General features: G+C 50.8%; 1 protein-coding gene across 1 annotated transcript; it reads right to left on the bottom strand.

Moving 5' to 3' along the window:
• Positions 1-224: 224 nt before the first annotated feature.
• Positions 225-11149, bottom strand: PGLYRP4 (peptidoglycan recognition protein 4). The gene is made up of 8 exons (XM_008567643.1): positions 11104-11149; positions 10058-10165; positions 9089-9290; positions 7514-7632; positions 5945-6097; positions 4694-4892; positions 1519-1637; positions 225-403 (listed from the first exon to the last, which is right to left on the bottom strand). Exons 1-8 carry the CDS (start codon positions 11147-11149, stop codon positions 225-227), a joined length of 1125 nt encoding a protein of 374 aa, XP_008565865.1.
• Between the last annotated feature and the right edge of the window lie 2128 nt (positions 11150-13277).

Raw genomic sequence — 13277 nt, 5'->3', positions numbered from 1 at the left:
GGAGAGGAAGGCTGGACTCAGACACAGAGGGATGTGAATGCCCAGCTACAGGGCTTGGGGGACGCTGGAGGATAATAGCCAGGGAGGAAGACGTGATCATACTAACCTGAGAAAGCAGGGACAGGATGGCTGGCAGGGAGGGGACACAGGTGCTGAGCTGGGGTGGATGGTGAGGACAGGAGAGACCAGCAGGGGAGGAGGAGCAGAAGGAGCTGGGGCTTCCCTCAGGGTTTGAAATGAGGCCAGGTGCGGATGATGTTGTACAAAGCCTGCCCAGGGGACAGAATGTTGGCCACATCACTGTGGCCCACCAGCAGGTAGTTGGGAGTCAGGTAGCCCTCGACCACAGCACACTGGATCAGGTCCTGGGCTGCCTCCAGTGCTGCGGCATTGGGTGGGGTACCTGCAAAACACAGTTCACCCATAGGTCACGGGATTCCAGGGCGACCTTCTCAGGACAGGAAACACCACTAGACCCTACCTCACCCCACCCCCATCAGCTAGTTAGTGTATTCCACTGTTGACAGCCATCCTATAGACAGACAGAAAACCAGGTCAAGACTTCAGATTCCTCAGTGCCAAAGTTCTCCTGAATCAAAAGGACTGAGCCTGTGATAATACATACAGTCCTGCTAGGGATGTGCAAACGCTTTATTCACCACAAATGTTTAACCTGGTAGTTCTCTACTGGGGGAAATTTAGCCCCCTGGCAGCCATTTGGCAATGTCGGGGGCATTTTCGTTTGTCAAAACTAATAGGGGGGAGGAAGGATGCTGTTGTCACCTATTTGGTGGAAGCCAGGGATACTGCTAAACATCCTACATTGCACAGGACAGCCCCCCACAGCAAAGAATTATCTGATCCAAAATGTCCATGGTGCTGAGGCTGAGAAAATTTGCTTTAGCCACAGATCTGCTGCCTATACCCTTTGCATGCCCAGCCTAGTGCTCACCCGCATCTCCAGGCACAGTCCTGGGTCACCCCCAACCCCCACCCAATGCCCACATTAGTATCAGCCTGAACCAGCACCAGATATGACCTTCTCTTTCCAGAGGCTCAGCAAAAGGCTCCTGTGTCTAAACAAACTGATCAGGAGCTCTGAGCCATGACGATTCACAGTGTGCTCTCTCAATGTGGACACTGGGGCTCATCTGTGGCTTTGGCATACAAACCAGAGTGTCCCCACACTGTTGCCATGGTAACCAAGAAAGATGCATCTGCCACCGAAGATGAGCTAAAAATATGCACAAAGATCTTTTCCCCTTGCTTTACTCATTCCTCGAATATTGAAAGAGAGGCATTTGGCTATGTATGAAGGAGATAGATTTAGAATGAGCATTCTGTCTCGGGGTCATCTCTGGTCACACTCAGTTTAGTCCAGTGTCAAATTTGAAGCTTGGCCAATCCAGCATATGTGGGCACTTCAATGATGCCTGAGTCTGATGCCTTTGTTTTCCATGCAATGGAAGACACCCTCCTTCAAATACCATGCGATGACTGCCCAAAGAACCCTCTTACCTGTGAAGGTGCCCATGAAGGCGATGCCCAGGGCAATATCGTTGTAGTCAAAGGTATGGGAGCCTTGGAAATTCCAGCCCACCCCTTCGTAAATGACACCATCCTGGCCCACAAGGAAGCTAGAGACCACAAGGAGAGATGGAGATCAGCACTCTGGGTTTGTTTCTCTCTTTCATTCATTAATTCATTTACATCTTTACCCATCAGACATTGATTATCTATTCAATTTTAAGCACTGAGTTACAGAGACAAATAAAACAGAATCCTTGCCAGCGGTGTGCTGGTAAACCAGCTTGGGGAAATGGGGAAGACAGAGTAGGGAGAAGGAATCCTGATTTACAGCATTTGCAGGTTTCTGTGATATAAAACTCCAACTATGGCTAATTCAGGTCACCAAGTTAACAACCGGCTCTCAAAATTCCTGAATCTCTAACAATCAGTTCTCATGAGCCAGCACATGCCCATCTGGCTCCAGCACACCTCTGCTGCCCACAGTCACAGTCAATGAAGAAAGTACAGGATGACAGCTTTCATTCCCTGGGCCTTTCCCCCACGGTGACCCAGGAGCTCCTGCTCACTAAGTACAATGTACACATCTCCATCCTTACCTGACTTGATCTCTCTGCACATTTGACCCTGTCAACTTCTCTTTCCTTCTCCAAACCTTCTCTTCCCTTGGCTTCCATCACACCACACTCTCCTGGCTTTCTTCATCTCTGGCTACCCACCCTCCCGCACCTCATCTTCGGTGCTCTTTCCTTAAATGTGGGGTCCCTCAGGACGCTACCCCAAGCCCTCTTCTCTCCTCATCCAACACATTCTTTAAAAACTAACCATCCACTTTTGCTTCAGTTGCCATCCATGAAAGTCCACTTGTTCCCAACTGGATCCACCTCCTCCCTGACCCGTTCCCCTTTCTGGGATCCTATCCTGGTGAAAGGCACCAGCCCCTCCACTCACTGGCCCCAGTCGGTAGTAGGAGCATCAGCCCACCCCCTTCACCCACTCACGAACCACTCTCCCTCCTGTACCCCCACATCTCAGTCATTAACCACTAACCTCCACTGACCTCTTAAGTTCCTCCAGGTCTCTCCAGACAGCTGCCACCACCCTGGCCATATCACATGTCGGCTTGCCTGGATTGCTACACAGCCCCCAGACCTCACTGCCTCCGGTTTTACCCTTTTTTAATCCATTCCCGAAGCAACAGCCAGGGTGGTCTTTCTGCAATACAAATCTTACCATGTCAAAACCCTTGGCACCAAGTCCAAACTCCCCTACTTAAGATCCTTCATGATCTACCCCTGTTTGCCTCCATGGCATCACCTCTCACCATTCTCCTCTCTGGCATCTGTGTTTATCATGATAAACGTCTCTCACCTCCTCAGAGTCACACTTCTCAGGCTGAAATCTCCACCTTTCCACAGAGGTCCTTTCCCTCCGTCTGAAACACTGACTCGCTCCCACTCACCCTTTAGGTCCCAGGTCACACGGTGCTCGCTCAGGGAGTGCTTCCCTCACACCCACCACCAGCAACCTAAGCCCCCTGTTTAGCCTCCCTGTGTTCTCTGTCACGATGCTTAAGGTACCTTATTAGAACTTATTTTCCTTCCTGTCTGTAGTATTAGCTCCATGAAAGCAAGAACCACACCTGCGCTACATCTTTTGGCATTCCCAGAGCACAGCCTAGTGCCCACACGCATATACACTCAATCCCCTTTTCAGTGAATTACAATTATGAGCAAGCGAGTGTTTGATCCTGACTACAGACCACCTCACGCTAAGAAGTGGCACAGTCATGAGTTATGACAGAACGGACACGATAAAAGGTCGTAACTGCACCTTGAAACCTGAGTGGGAAAAGAGTAAGGACCTCCCCCTACTTTCTTCCATTTTCCAGTTTAGGATTTCCCATTTATAGTTAATTTTCAGGGATTGGCTCTAATTAGAGAGCAACACCATGAATGGTCCTGCATGGCAGGATCTAGCAACGCACTTGGTAGGTCCTGATAGATGACAGATGCTGGAGGAAAAGTTTTCTCCTATCTTGAAAGGATTGCTACTAAAAATGGGGACAGAGAGAGGTGGGACGGTCTGCCCAGAGGCATACACCAAGTGATGGTAAGTCCATCTAAGGCAGGGCCACTGCATATGGCTGTGCAGGTTGCATCCTGCACTGAGGTGCATGGTTTGGGGACAATAGGAACTAGAATCCATCTCCACTCGCTAAGCCATGAATGCCCCTAAAGTTAGGGGCTCTTTCTATCAATGTGTACCAATACACCATATGGGTTAGTGGTGGCCTGTCCTGAGACTTAAAATTTAGTGTGGTGTTTCTGACGGGACACAAGATGGGCTGTAACCCCAGATGTCTTATCTGTGAGCTCTGAAAGCACCCTTCAAGAAATTTAAACTTGTTTTGTGGAAATTTAAATTTGTTTTTATGTGTGTATGGCAGTTTTAAGTTACTAGTTTTTAAAATCAGTACTTTTCAAAGAAAAGAACTTGATCAAAAATCTTTCACAGAAATTTGGGACTCATTAATACAATGCTTAATGAGAAAAAAAAAAGAAAAGAAATGTTTACTCTCCCCATTAGGTCGATATGTTCTTCATTAAAGAATCATGGACCTTGGCATTTGAGAAATCAAGAGATATTATCTTGTCTTTTCCCTGCCTTCAGACAGGAAAGATAGTCTCCCCAGGGAGGCTGACCGTTTCTAGATGCAGAGAAACGGTGTGGATCTGATGCCGGCAGAACAAGTTTCAGGCTGTAGCCAAACCAAGGGGCAGAGCCAGAGCCACTGAGTAGTGGGGGGCGATGGCATGAAAAAGGCACTTAGATCATCTCTTCTACAGGTTTCACAATCTCTCGTGCATTCTGCTTCCTCTAGTGTCTTTTCAGCAGCATCTTGGCATCCATCACGTCAATATACCACCTTTAAAAGGACGCGTGTCTGGAGAACATGCTTAGGGGAATGACTACCCCCTTAGCTACTTCCTACATACGACCCACCCGTGGCCACTGACGTGTGTGAGAAGTCAGTGTGATGATCCATAAAGTGCCTCCCAAACGGCGAGAGCTCAGCAAATAGCAGTGCCCTTTCCCCTTCCTTTCAAGGTTTCCATGTCTGCCCCCAAGGGAAAAGAAGCCCCCTGTCTTCAGACCCACTTACTTATACCCGATGTCGCATGACTTGACTCTGTCCATGAAGAGGGACTGGATGTCCTGGACCAGCAGGCGGCACTCATCAGACATGTTGCAGGTCCTCCCAGCAGTGTGGATGATGATGGTGTACTTAGCAGGGAGGTTCAGCTTTGGACAGTGGGTCTCCCCAGCCCCCCAAGCAGACCGGGGGACAATGCTGGGGCAAGCTGTGGTGGGGGAAGAAAAGAAAACGCGGAGGATTCATTTCGCCAGCCCATGTCAGCCACCTCACTACTGAAGGCCAACGCAATCCTCAGGATCCTCAGCATCCCAGCTGCTCCCAGACATTCTGCTCTCACCAAGACTGGGGGACTGAGCAGCAGGCTGCGTCCCAGCAGTGCGACATGGATGTTTTACTCTGAAAACATGTCTTTGAGAGTCATTTATAATCCATCAAACTCATCTGTCATTTATTGACAGATGGTAGCAGTCCAAAAGCAGAAATCAAATTTATCTGAGGCCTTAAAACAATATGATTGTTTTCTATTAAACTTTATTAAGCCCCCAAAAAAGGCTGAAAGTGTTCATTAACTTTACTGTTTTTGATGTTGCTGCTTGGTAAGCCCAAAATAGTGTCCACCTTCTATTACCTGAATCATGTTAAACTCTTCCTTTAAAGTCAGTGTAAGTGGTGACTTGTTTTCCTCAGCCCTGCAGTCTGTTAGTGCTGTTCTAGTTTTGGTATTCACAAATGTGCATTTGTGCGTGTGTGTTTGTATATAAGCATAGGAATATATAAATATGTGTGTAACATAGTCTATTCCTTTCTATGCTTTTTTCCCCTCTATAGCACTTTCACCATACGATGTACCAAATATTTTACTTGCTTATTCGTTTATTGTCTTTCTCTGCCCTCTAGACTGAAACTCCATGAGGACAGGGATTGCTGTGTTTTGTTCCTTTGGTTCTCAGGCTCTAGCGCGCGCTCAGCAAGCAGCTGTAGAGTGAGCTAAGAAATGAGTACGCGTGTGTGACACAGGCATAATGCCGTCGCCCTGTCATGCCAGGGGTCTGAAGGATAAAGAGGTGGTCTGGAGGGTCCTTCTCAAGGTTTGCCACCCTCTCAAGATTTCCTTCTTGTAGGCACCTGGTCACCCAACTCTCCGAACCTTGGAGAGTCCAGGATCCAATGAGAGCCCGACTGAAAGGTCACCCCAGTAGTGTTTGAGAGTTAGTGTGGGGAGTCTGGAGGGAAGCCCAGTAGGGCTAAAGGTCTTACCTTTCTTCAGACTCGCCTTCTGCCGAGGGGCCAGGCAGTTTTCCCCCTTCACAAGAAGTGGCTGAATGTACCTGGATGACAGGTAGCCCTTCTGGACAGCATAGGATATTAGTCCCTCCATGGTTGACAGGGCAGCAGGGCTGGGACTGTGGCCTAGAAGAGAGTGATCTGTAGGAAATCCCGATTTGGCCTGAGTTTGAGGGGAACCAAGCAGGGAAGCAGAGGAGGAGTTCCAGCCCCTGCACAGCTGTTGGAGTGAAAGAAAGGGGAACAGGCTCCTGCCCCAGGACGGAGAGCCTGAAAGTCAAGGATCTGCCTGGACAGAGCTCTCAGTGGCTCAGGATGAAGCCCTTTCTCAATGACCGGCCAGGACTTCATTCCTCCACTCCCTCCTACCCTGAAGGAGCTCAAAGGCATCACCACACTCAAGAGCACCCACCTGACCCGGTCAGGGCTTCCCTCAACAGGGTCCCTTCCAGGCATGTGCCAGTCTCTTTACCTGCATTAACCCATTTAATCCTTACCACAAATCTCTGGGTAGATGTTATAACTAACCCCATTATTTGTGAAGAGGAACTTGAGGCTCCAAGAAGTAAGATGCTCAGGATCCCAAGCTAACAAGTGGCAATGAATAGTCATTATAAAAAAAAAAAAGGTCTGAATACCGAGTCCTCCAGCCTGCTGGAAACCACCCTGGAGTTGGAAATTGAAGATATGGGCTTGTATTATGACTCCTCTCCTTATAGTTGTGTCACTTTGAGTCATTTACCTGTCTGAAACTCAGGCTGCACCTTCGTATGACAGGGATCATGAATCTACCTGGACTATCTCAAAGGATATTTGGAAGGGAAAAGTGAGAAACTAGATATGCAAGATCTTTGTTAACAGTAAAGGGTGCACAAATTCAAAGGAATGATCCTGAAGCATGTGTTAGGATGCAGGTAGTGGGGGGCCAGGAGCAACAGACTAGAGGAAAGTGGAAGGGAGCCAGAGATTAGAGGCCTCTAGGTGTTTTTGTTGTTGCTGTTGTTTTGTTTTAATGTATAGAAAATCTAGGATTAGGTGTCGGTGATGGGCCATAATAATCATATACATTGTATATTGACAAAATAAAAATTTAACGAAGAAAAAAAAAAAAAAAGAAAATCTAGGATTAAGAGAAGGAAGGAGGAGGTGCCTAGCAGGAAATCGGGAAGCACAGACTGCAGCTACAGAAATGTCAGAGCTGGAGAGGAAGACATGATGGTCATTGACACAAAGGTGACAGCAGAAGCCCGGGTCTGTTCGAGGGAAGAGCAGGAAAACAAGCTTGCGGAGAGAGGACGAGTGGTCCGCATCCCCACCCATGAGCCGGCTGAAGGAAGAGAAGCCCGCCACAGGGGCTGAGAAGGGAGCCCGAGCAGTAGGAGCAGCACCATCCCGATGCCATGTTGTGGAAGTCAAGGGAGAGGAGAATTCAGAGAGAGAGTGGATCTTCGGAGAGTATGAGAAGGGTGGGAAGACAGCAGAGTGTTGAGACGGAGGAGTCGAGAACTCCTTAGGGGAAGGGTCGAATGCGATGACCACTACCTTCCTTAGTGCCAAAGAAGGCAAAGCCCAGGGACACGTTGTTGTAGCCCTGGGTGTGCACCCCTTGGACGTTCCAGCCAACACCTTCATACACCCTGCCGTCATCCCCAACCAGGAAGCTGTGGAGCAAGAAAATATGGGTTAATGGCTGGCACTATGAGTGGTGATGGTCAGCTTTATACCCCATAAATATACATAACCAATAAAATATAAAAAATAAATAAAATTTGGGGGAAAAAATGGCTGGCACTGTAGCACATCCCTGAGAGAGGAAACCACTTACCCAGCCTCCAAAGCGAGGGCCCGAGCCATGGTCACTAAAAGAAATTTGCATGGACTCCTTCCCAGACAGTGGAAAGACCAAGTCATTATGCTAGTCCTTAGAATTCAATAGGATCCACTCCTATGCTTTCTTCCTCCCTCCCTTGTTTAGATGCCAGAGTTTTATATAAATCATCCTACATACTCGGAAGGAGAAGGGGTCCTGGGACCTCCATAGTAACTAACACTGGCCCAACCGCACAGTGTACAATTCTTCTCCACACTTCCTTTGACATGGCTTTCCTCCCTCCTGCAAAATGCATGCTGCCTGTGCAATCCCCACAGGCTGTTCCTTGCTTTCTCCCTGCCGGGTAACTGTCTTACAGAAACTTCTCATGCAGCAGGGCCTGAGACAGAGACCTGGATGCAGGCAGTTAATTAGGGAAGGGATCCCAGAAGCCACAGTGAGGAAGCAAGGAGGGTGAGACAGAAGAAAGAAACCCAACAAAGTGTGTGGAATTGGGCTGGCTTCACAGTGGCCACCTGGGGACCTCGCCCCCCACCCTGCAGCCTCTCAAGGAACTGTGTCCATGCACTTTAGAGCTGTCCCTCAGAAGGGCTGGGCCTGATGAAATTACCCACCAGCTAACTCCCGTCGCCCAGAGGGACATTAACTCCCTTCACCATTAGGGACTCAGGGAAGGCTTGAGTGGAAAGCAGAGAGATATGGTGGGCACTTGAGGCAGAAGCCATCCCCATGCTCAGGAGCCAAAGTCAGAGGTGGGCCAGGACACGCAGTCCGGACACCAGAGGGCCTACTAGAGTGACAACAGATGGACGATCGCCTCACTGAGGCAGGAGCCCATGGTGTGGTGTGCAGGAGCAGGCCAGGGGCAAAGGGGCAGTTTTGAGTCAGTTTAGGCTCCACACCTCCACAGCTGTGTGACTCTGAGGAGATCAGACAACCTCCCCACCCGGATCCCCTCCACGTAGCATGGAGATGGTGACACCTGCCCTACCAGCCTCGCAGAACAGGGTGGAACAAACCACTGATGCATGAGGAGGGCTTGTGTGGCCTGTGATGTGCGGTGTGACCCAGCTTGCAGGAGGTGAAAAGTAGAGTTGGTACCTAACCTTCCTTGCTACCTTTTAGAAGATCTCAGGGGCAGGGACCTCCCAGAAAATTCCAAAGGATTTGGAGTTTCATGGAGGTTTTAAATATTTTATTCATGAAACCTATATAACCACAACCCAGAAAACGCAGAGAGCAGATGACAAGGGACAGGAGAAGCACACTAGTGGGGCAGCTCTTACTTGTAGGCCACGTCGCAGCTGCTGTTGTTGTGGGTGTGGTAGACCTGCAGCTCCCGCAGCCTCTGGCTGCAGATTGTCTGGTTGTGACACTCCAGTCCAGGGACATGGTGTATGACAAGGATGTCCACCGGCATGGTCAGCCGAGTGCTGCAGCCAACAGCTCCTGCTCCCCACTCCTGGCGAGAGACCATGGTGAAGACATCTGTGGGGACATCACAGGACCGTTGCTCAGTGCACCTGCTTCACCATTGTCATGTTAGCCTCTGGACTGTATGTGCAGGTCTGGGCTGTGTCTGTCCCATGGCAGTGAAAGCACCCCAGGAGGAGCACTTCAGCAGGCAGGCCTACCCTCCCCTGCTCACCTCCATGGCCCCATCGCACTGACACTCACTCCCAACGCAGAGTCTGCACCTGCCCAGAGAGCTTAGATGCCGTGCTCCCCCAGCCCAGGATTCCCCACCACAGACAGACCCCATCTTCCAGCTCCTTCCCTGCTCTGCCCCAGGACCCCTTTCCATCTCATCCACTTATTCCCGGGGAAAGCCCTGAGTAGCCTCACTCAGTTCCCCTTCAGCCTTCCTGTCCTCAGTGTGTGCTCATGGCACTTTCTTCTGTGACCCTGAGTGCTCCCTGAGGGGGCTACATCTCCCCCAAGGCTGCAGGCACCCTCGGAGCAGGGGCTATATCTCCCCCTCAGTCTGAGGACTCCCTGAGGGCAGGGTCTGGGTCTCCATCCTCAGGCTAGGGGCTTCCTGACTGCAGAAGTTGTCCCTATCCTTCCTGGGTTTCTGTCCCCTCCTGGTACCATCACCCCTATACCCTGAGGACCTAGGGTAAACTGCGCAGGTGGTTTGCTGGTGCTCCTCTCTGTGACACAACCCCATTTGCCCCCAGTCACATGTCGCTGTGCAGACCTAAGAAACATTCTTCTCACATGAGATACCCCAGCCAGCCCCCAAGCCTCCTCACCATCAAGACCCAGTTTTCCTTTTTCAATGAGCTGGGAGATGTTGGCCAGGAGCTGCTGAAGCTCCTCTGATATCTGTTTAGCTTGTGTTTTGTTCCAGGAGGAATCACCTGCAAAGGAACATTCCATTTTGCATGGGTCCCCGCAATACCAGCCATCACAGTGTCACAGGCTCTGGCCAGGAACAGCTGCCCCCTCTCCACTGCACCGCTGCCTCCCCAGACTCCTGAGCCCCCTCCAAGAAACCTCTCTGCGCTGACCAGAGGACCACCTCTGATAACAGTAGGTGGCATGGCCTCCCCAACACCAACTCCAGGTAATCCCCCAGGATGAAAGTTAAATCGTTAAGAGCAAGAAGTTGGAAATATTATCCTCTACTCATGAGCTGCATCTACACACACAATTGCTGAAAAATGACCTAGAAATGTATTCAGGCACTTCAAAACCACGAAGTCCCCTTCTGTGTGAATTGTACCCAATGGAGCAATGGGGAAGTGTATGCGGAGAAGGGGTTCGAATCATCTGCACAAATTAGGCAGCTCCTATGGGGAGGATTTTGGGTATTTGCTGTTCCCTGCTCCTGTGTGGAGGACCGTGGGGGGTGGGCAAGGTGTGTCGATTGACATCCTCACCCCAAGGAACCTTCTCTCATTGACAAGCATAAACCCAAGACAAAGGTTAGACTTTGATTGACGTAATAATAATAATACAAACGTAATCGCTGCTCCCGTTTATGCGCTTTTGCTGCCCAAGTGTTCTGTCCTTGGTGTGTGTTCTCATTTAATCCTCACAATTAGTTTAGGAGGTTATAACCTTATCTCAATTTTTGGATGAGAAAAGTAAGGTTTGAAGAGCTGAATAAATGTGTTTAAAATCATTACTAGAGGCAAGACCAGGCCTTGAATCGAGATCTGTAGACTCTAAGTCCTATGCTATAAGCACAAAGCTATTCTCTCTCCCTGAGGGAGAGCAGGCATCTGAGAATCCCTCCCGTGAGACTTCAGGATGACCTTCTCAGTTGCTCATTGTACAGGAAAATAAAACTTACCCCAGGCCTGGAGACCCAAAGAGAAGACAAGAAGCCATGGCAACATCCTCATGTGGTCTCAGGACACCACACAGACAGGACGAGAGTGGACGGCGGCCCTGGAGAGACACTGATACACCGACAGTTAACGACCATGCTCACTCTGCACCTGCCCCCACCTGGGTGCATGGAGCCCTGTCTGCCTTTGACACACCGTGGGCCTCCTGAGGGTCAGCACCTGGCTCAGGCTTCTCAGGCACATAGCAGGTGCTCAACACCCTTGTCCTATTAATCCACTGTGTGCAAGGCCCATGAAGACACTTGCACATGTGGTCTTATTCAAACCTCACACTAATCCTGTAATTTAGGATTCTTAATCTCCATTTTTATGGACAAGGAAGTAAAATCTAAGAACGGAATAACCAAGTAATCCAAACTCACGTGGGTAGGTCTAAAGCAGAGAGTTTCTTCCCAGTTAGACATAGGGCCAGGTGAGGGGGATGAAGGAGTGTGTGTGTGTGCGGGGGAGGGCGGGGAATGTCCCAGTTCTAAGGCAGAGGAAACCTGACCTTAACACTTCACTTGGTGGAGTCCAGTCCCTTCGATGGCAGGGGGCTTCTGAAGAAGCAGCGCACTCACATGCACACTCGGAAGTACCTGTGGGTCCCGTACTGCCCAGCCCAGCAGGTCAGGGTGCAGCTGGCTCGCCGCTCACTGGCTGGCAGTTCCTTCCCTTCAGACCTGGCCTCCGGCCCCTGCCCTCCTTCTGCAGCTGGTCCTCCGCCTCCACTGTCCCTTGCACTAGAGAGCACTCCCTCTGTGCATGGAGCACCCTGGTTCTGGCTTCCCAGAGAGGAAAGGAAAACCTGGGGTCCTCAACAAAAGATGGCAAGAAGGAGGAGGGCAGAGGTCTGAGGCTCTGTCTGAGCAGGCTCCGTGCACAGCATCGAGAGAGACTCGGGTGGGACCAGACTCAGGCTGAGAGCACCTGGGGACCCGCCCTGTGAATAAGCCCAGGCACCTCCTCCCTGGGAAAGAGCACGATTGCCCAACATGCCCTGAGCTCCTTCCTCATCCCCAGCCTTCCACGAGCCCAACCAAGCCGGGGATGCCTGTGGGGCCCAGGGTTGTACCCCTGACATCTGGGAACTTCCTGCTCGTGAAGACAGATCTGCTCCAGGAGTCTGAAGGCTGTGGAATGAGGTCACTCACCGACACCCACCCACCCCTTCCACCAGCGTCACCAGCAGGGACAGGACAGACGGAGGGAAACTGAAAGGGACATTCCCAGGAGGCAGCTCACTGTGCCTAATCCTGACCCTGTAGCCTACACGTCCATCGCCTTCCCTCCTGCCACATCCCACCCTCAGCCTCAAACTGTCACCCACACAGGAAGCCTCCTACCAACCAAGAAACTCCATGCCTTTGCCCACTCCTGGCTCAAGGCCATGTTACAGTCATCACCTAGGCACACTCCACAGTCTGCAGCTGTGGTCTCCTGGGGCCCTTCAGTCTTTGCAGAGGAAATGCCACATGACACTTTCCAAGAATGCAGTAGGGTGCTGGTCTCCCAGTGAGTGGGGCAGCCCCCCAAGACACTGAGGAAATGCCCCGAATCCAAAAGGGTTGCCCTTAGTGAGTTGCAGGCTTACTCTCAGGCCCGAGGTCCCTGAAAAGCTCCCTGGAAGGGGCCTCTGTAATATGCACTGGGTCTATCCACTGGTCTCCCCAGTCTTGCCCATGGGCCCAGGCTGGAGCCCTGTGACCAGGAGCATGGGCTGCTGAGCTCCGTCCTGAGGCAAGGGTGCATGTGCGGCAGAAGCGGAGGCAGAGATGAAGGAAACCAAGAACCAGAGACCAGGATCAGCTCCTAGGGACCCTGCAGTTCTCCTGATCTAGGGGACATGTTGTTTTTCCATGCCTCGGGCTGTCTGCCCTTCCTGACTAACACAGCTCATATAATGAGAAGGTCTGCGGGCTTGCCCTTGGGGCATCAGGTAAGGAGCGGAGAAGACTAGTTCCACTCTGCAGAGGGGTGTGGAAGTGAGAAACCAAGGAGAGACTGGGAGGTGGCTGCCTAAGAGGACCAACAAATCCTCTGCCCCATCCAGAGACCACAAGTTCTTGGGGACTAACAGGTTGAAGGCTTCCTTAGGCACACGTGTTCTCAACGAGGGCATCGGGAGGGAGGAAGA

The sequence above is a fragment of the Galeopterus variegatus genome, unplaced genomic scaffold, assembly GCF_000696425.1.
Source record: "Galeopterus variegatus unplaced genomic scaffold, G_variegatus-3.0.2 Scaffold334, whole genome shotgun sequence".
In the NCBI taxonomy this organism is placed as follows: Eukaryota; Metazoa; Chordata; class Mammalia; order Dermoptera; family Cynocephalidae; genus Galeopterus; species Galeopterus variegatus.
The sequence above is the reverse complement of the archived record's forward strand: the minus strand, read 5'-3'. Positions and strand labels throughout refer to the sequence as shown.

Coding starts and splice junctions, on each gene's coding strand:
- PGLYRP4 (XM_008567643.1), bottom strand. CDS start 11,149: ATGTTGCCATGGCTTCTTGTCTTCTCTTTGGGTCTCCAGGCCTGGG. Junction 9,291..10,057: donor AGGAAAACTGGGTCTTGATG/GTGAGGAGGCTT, acceptor ATGTCCCCACAG/ATGTCTTCACCATGGTCTCT. Junction 404..1,518: donor CTTCATGGGCACCTTCACAG/GTAAGAGGGTTC, acceptor TGTGTTTTGCAG/GTACCCCACCCAATGCCGCA.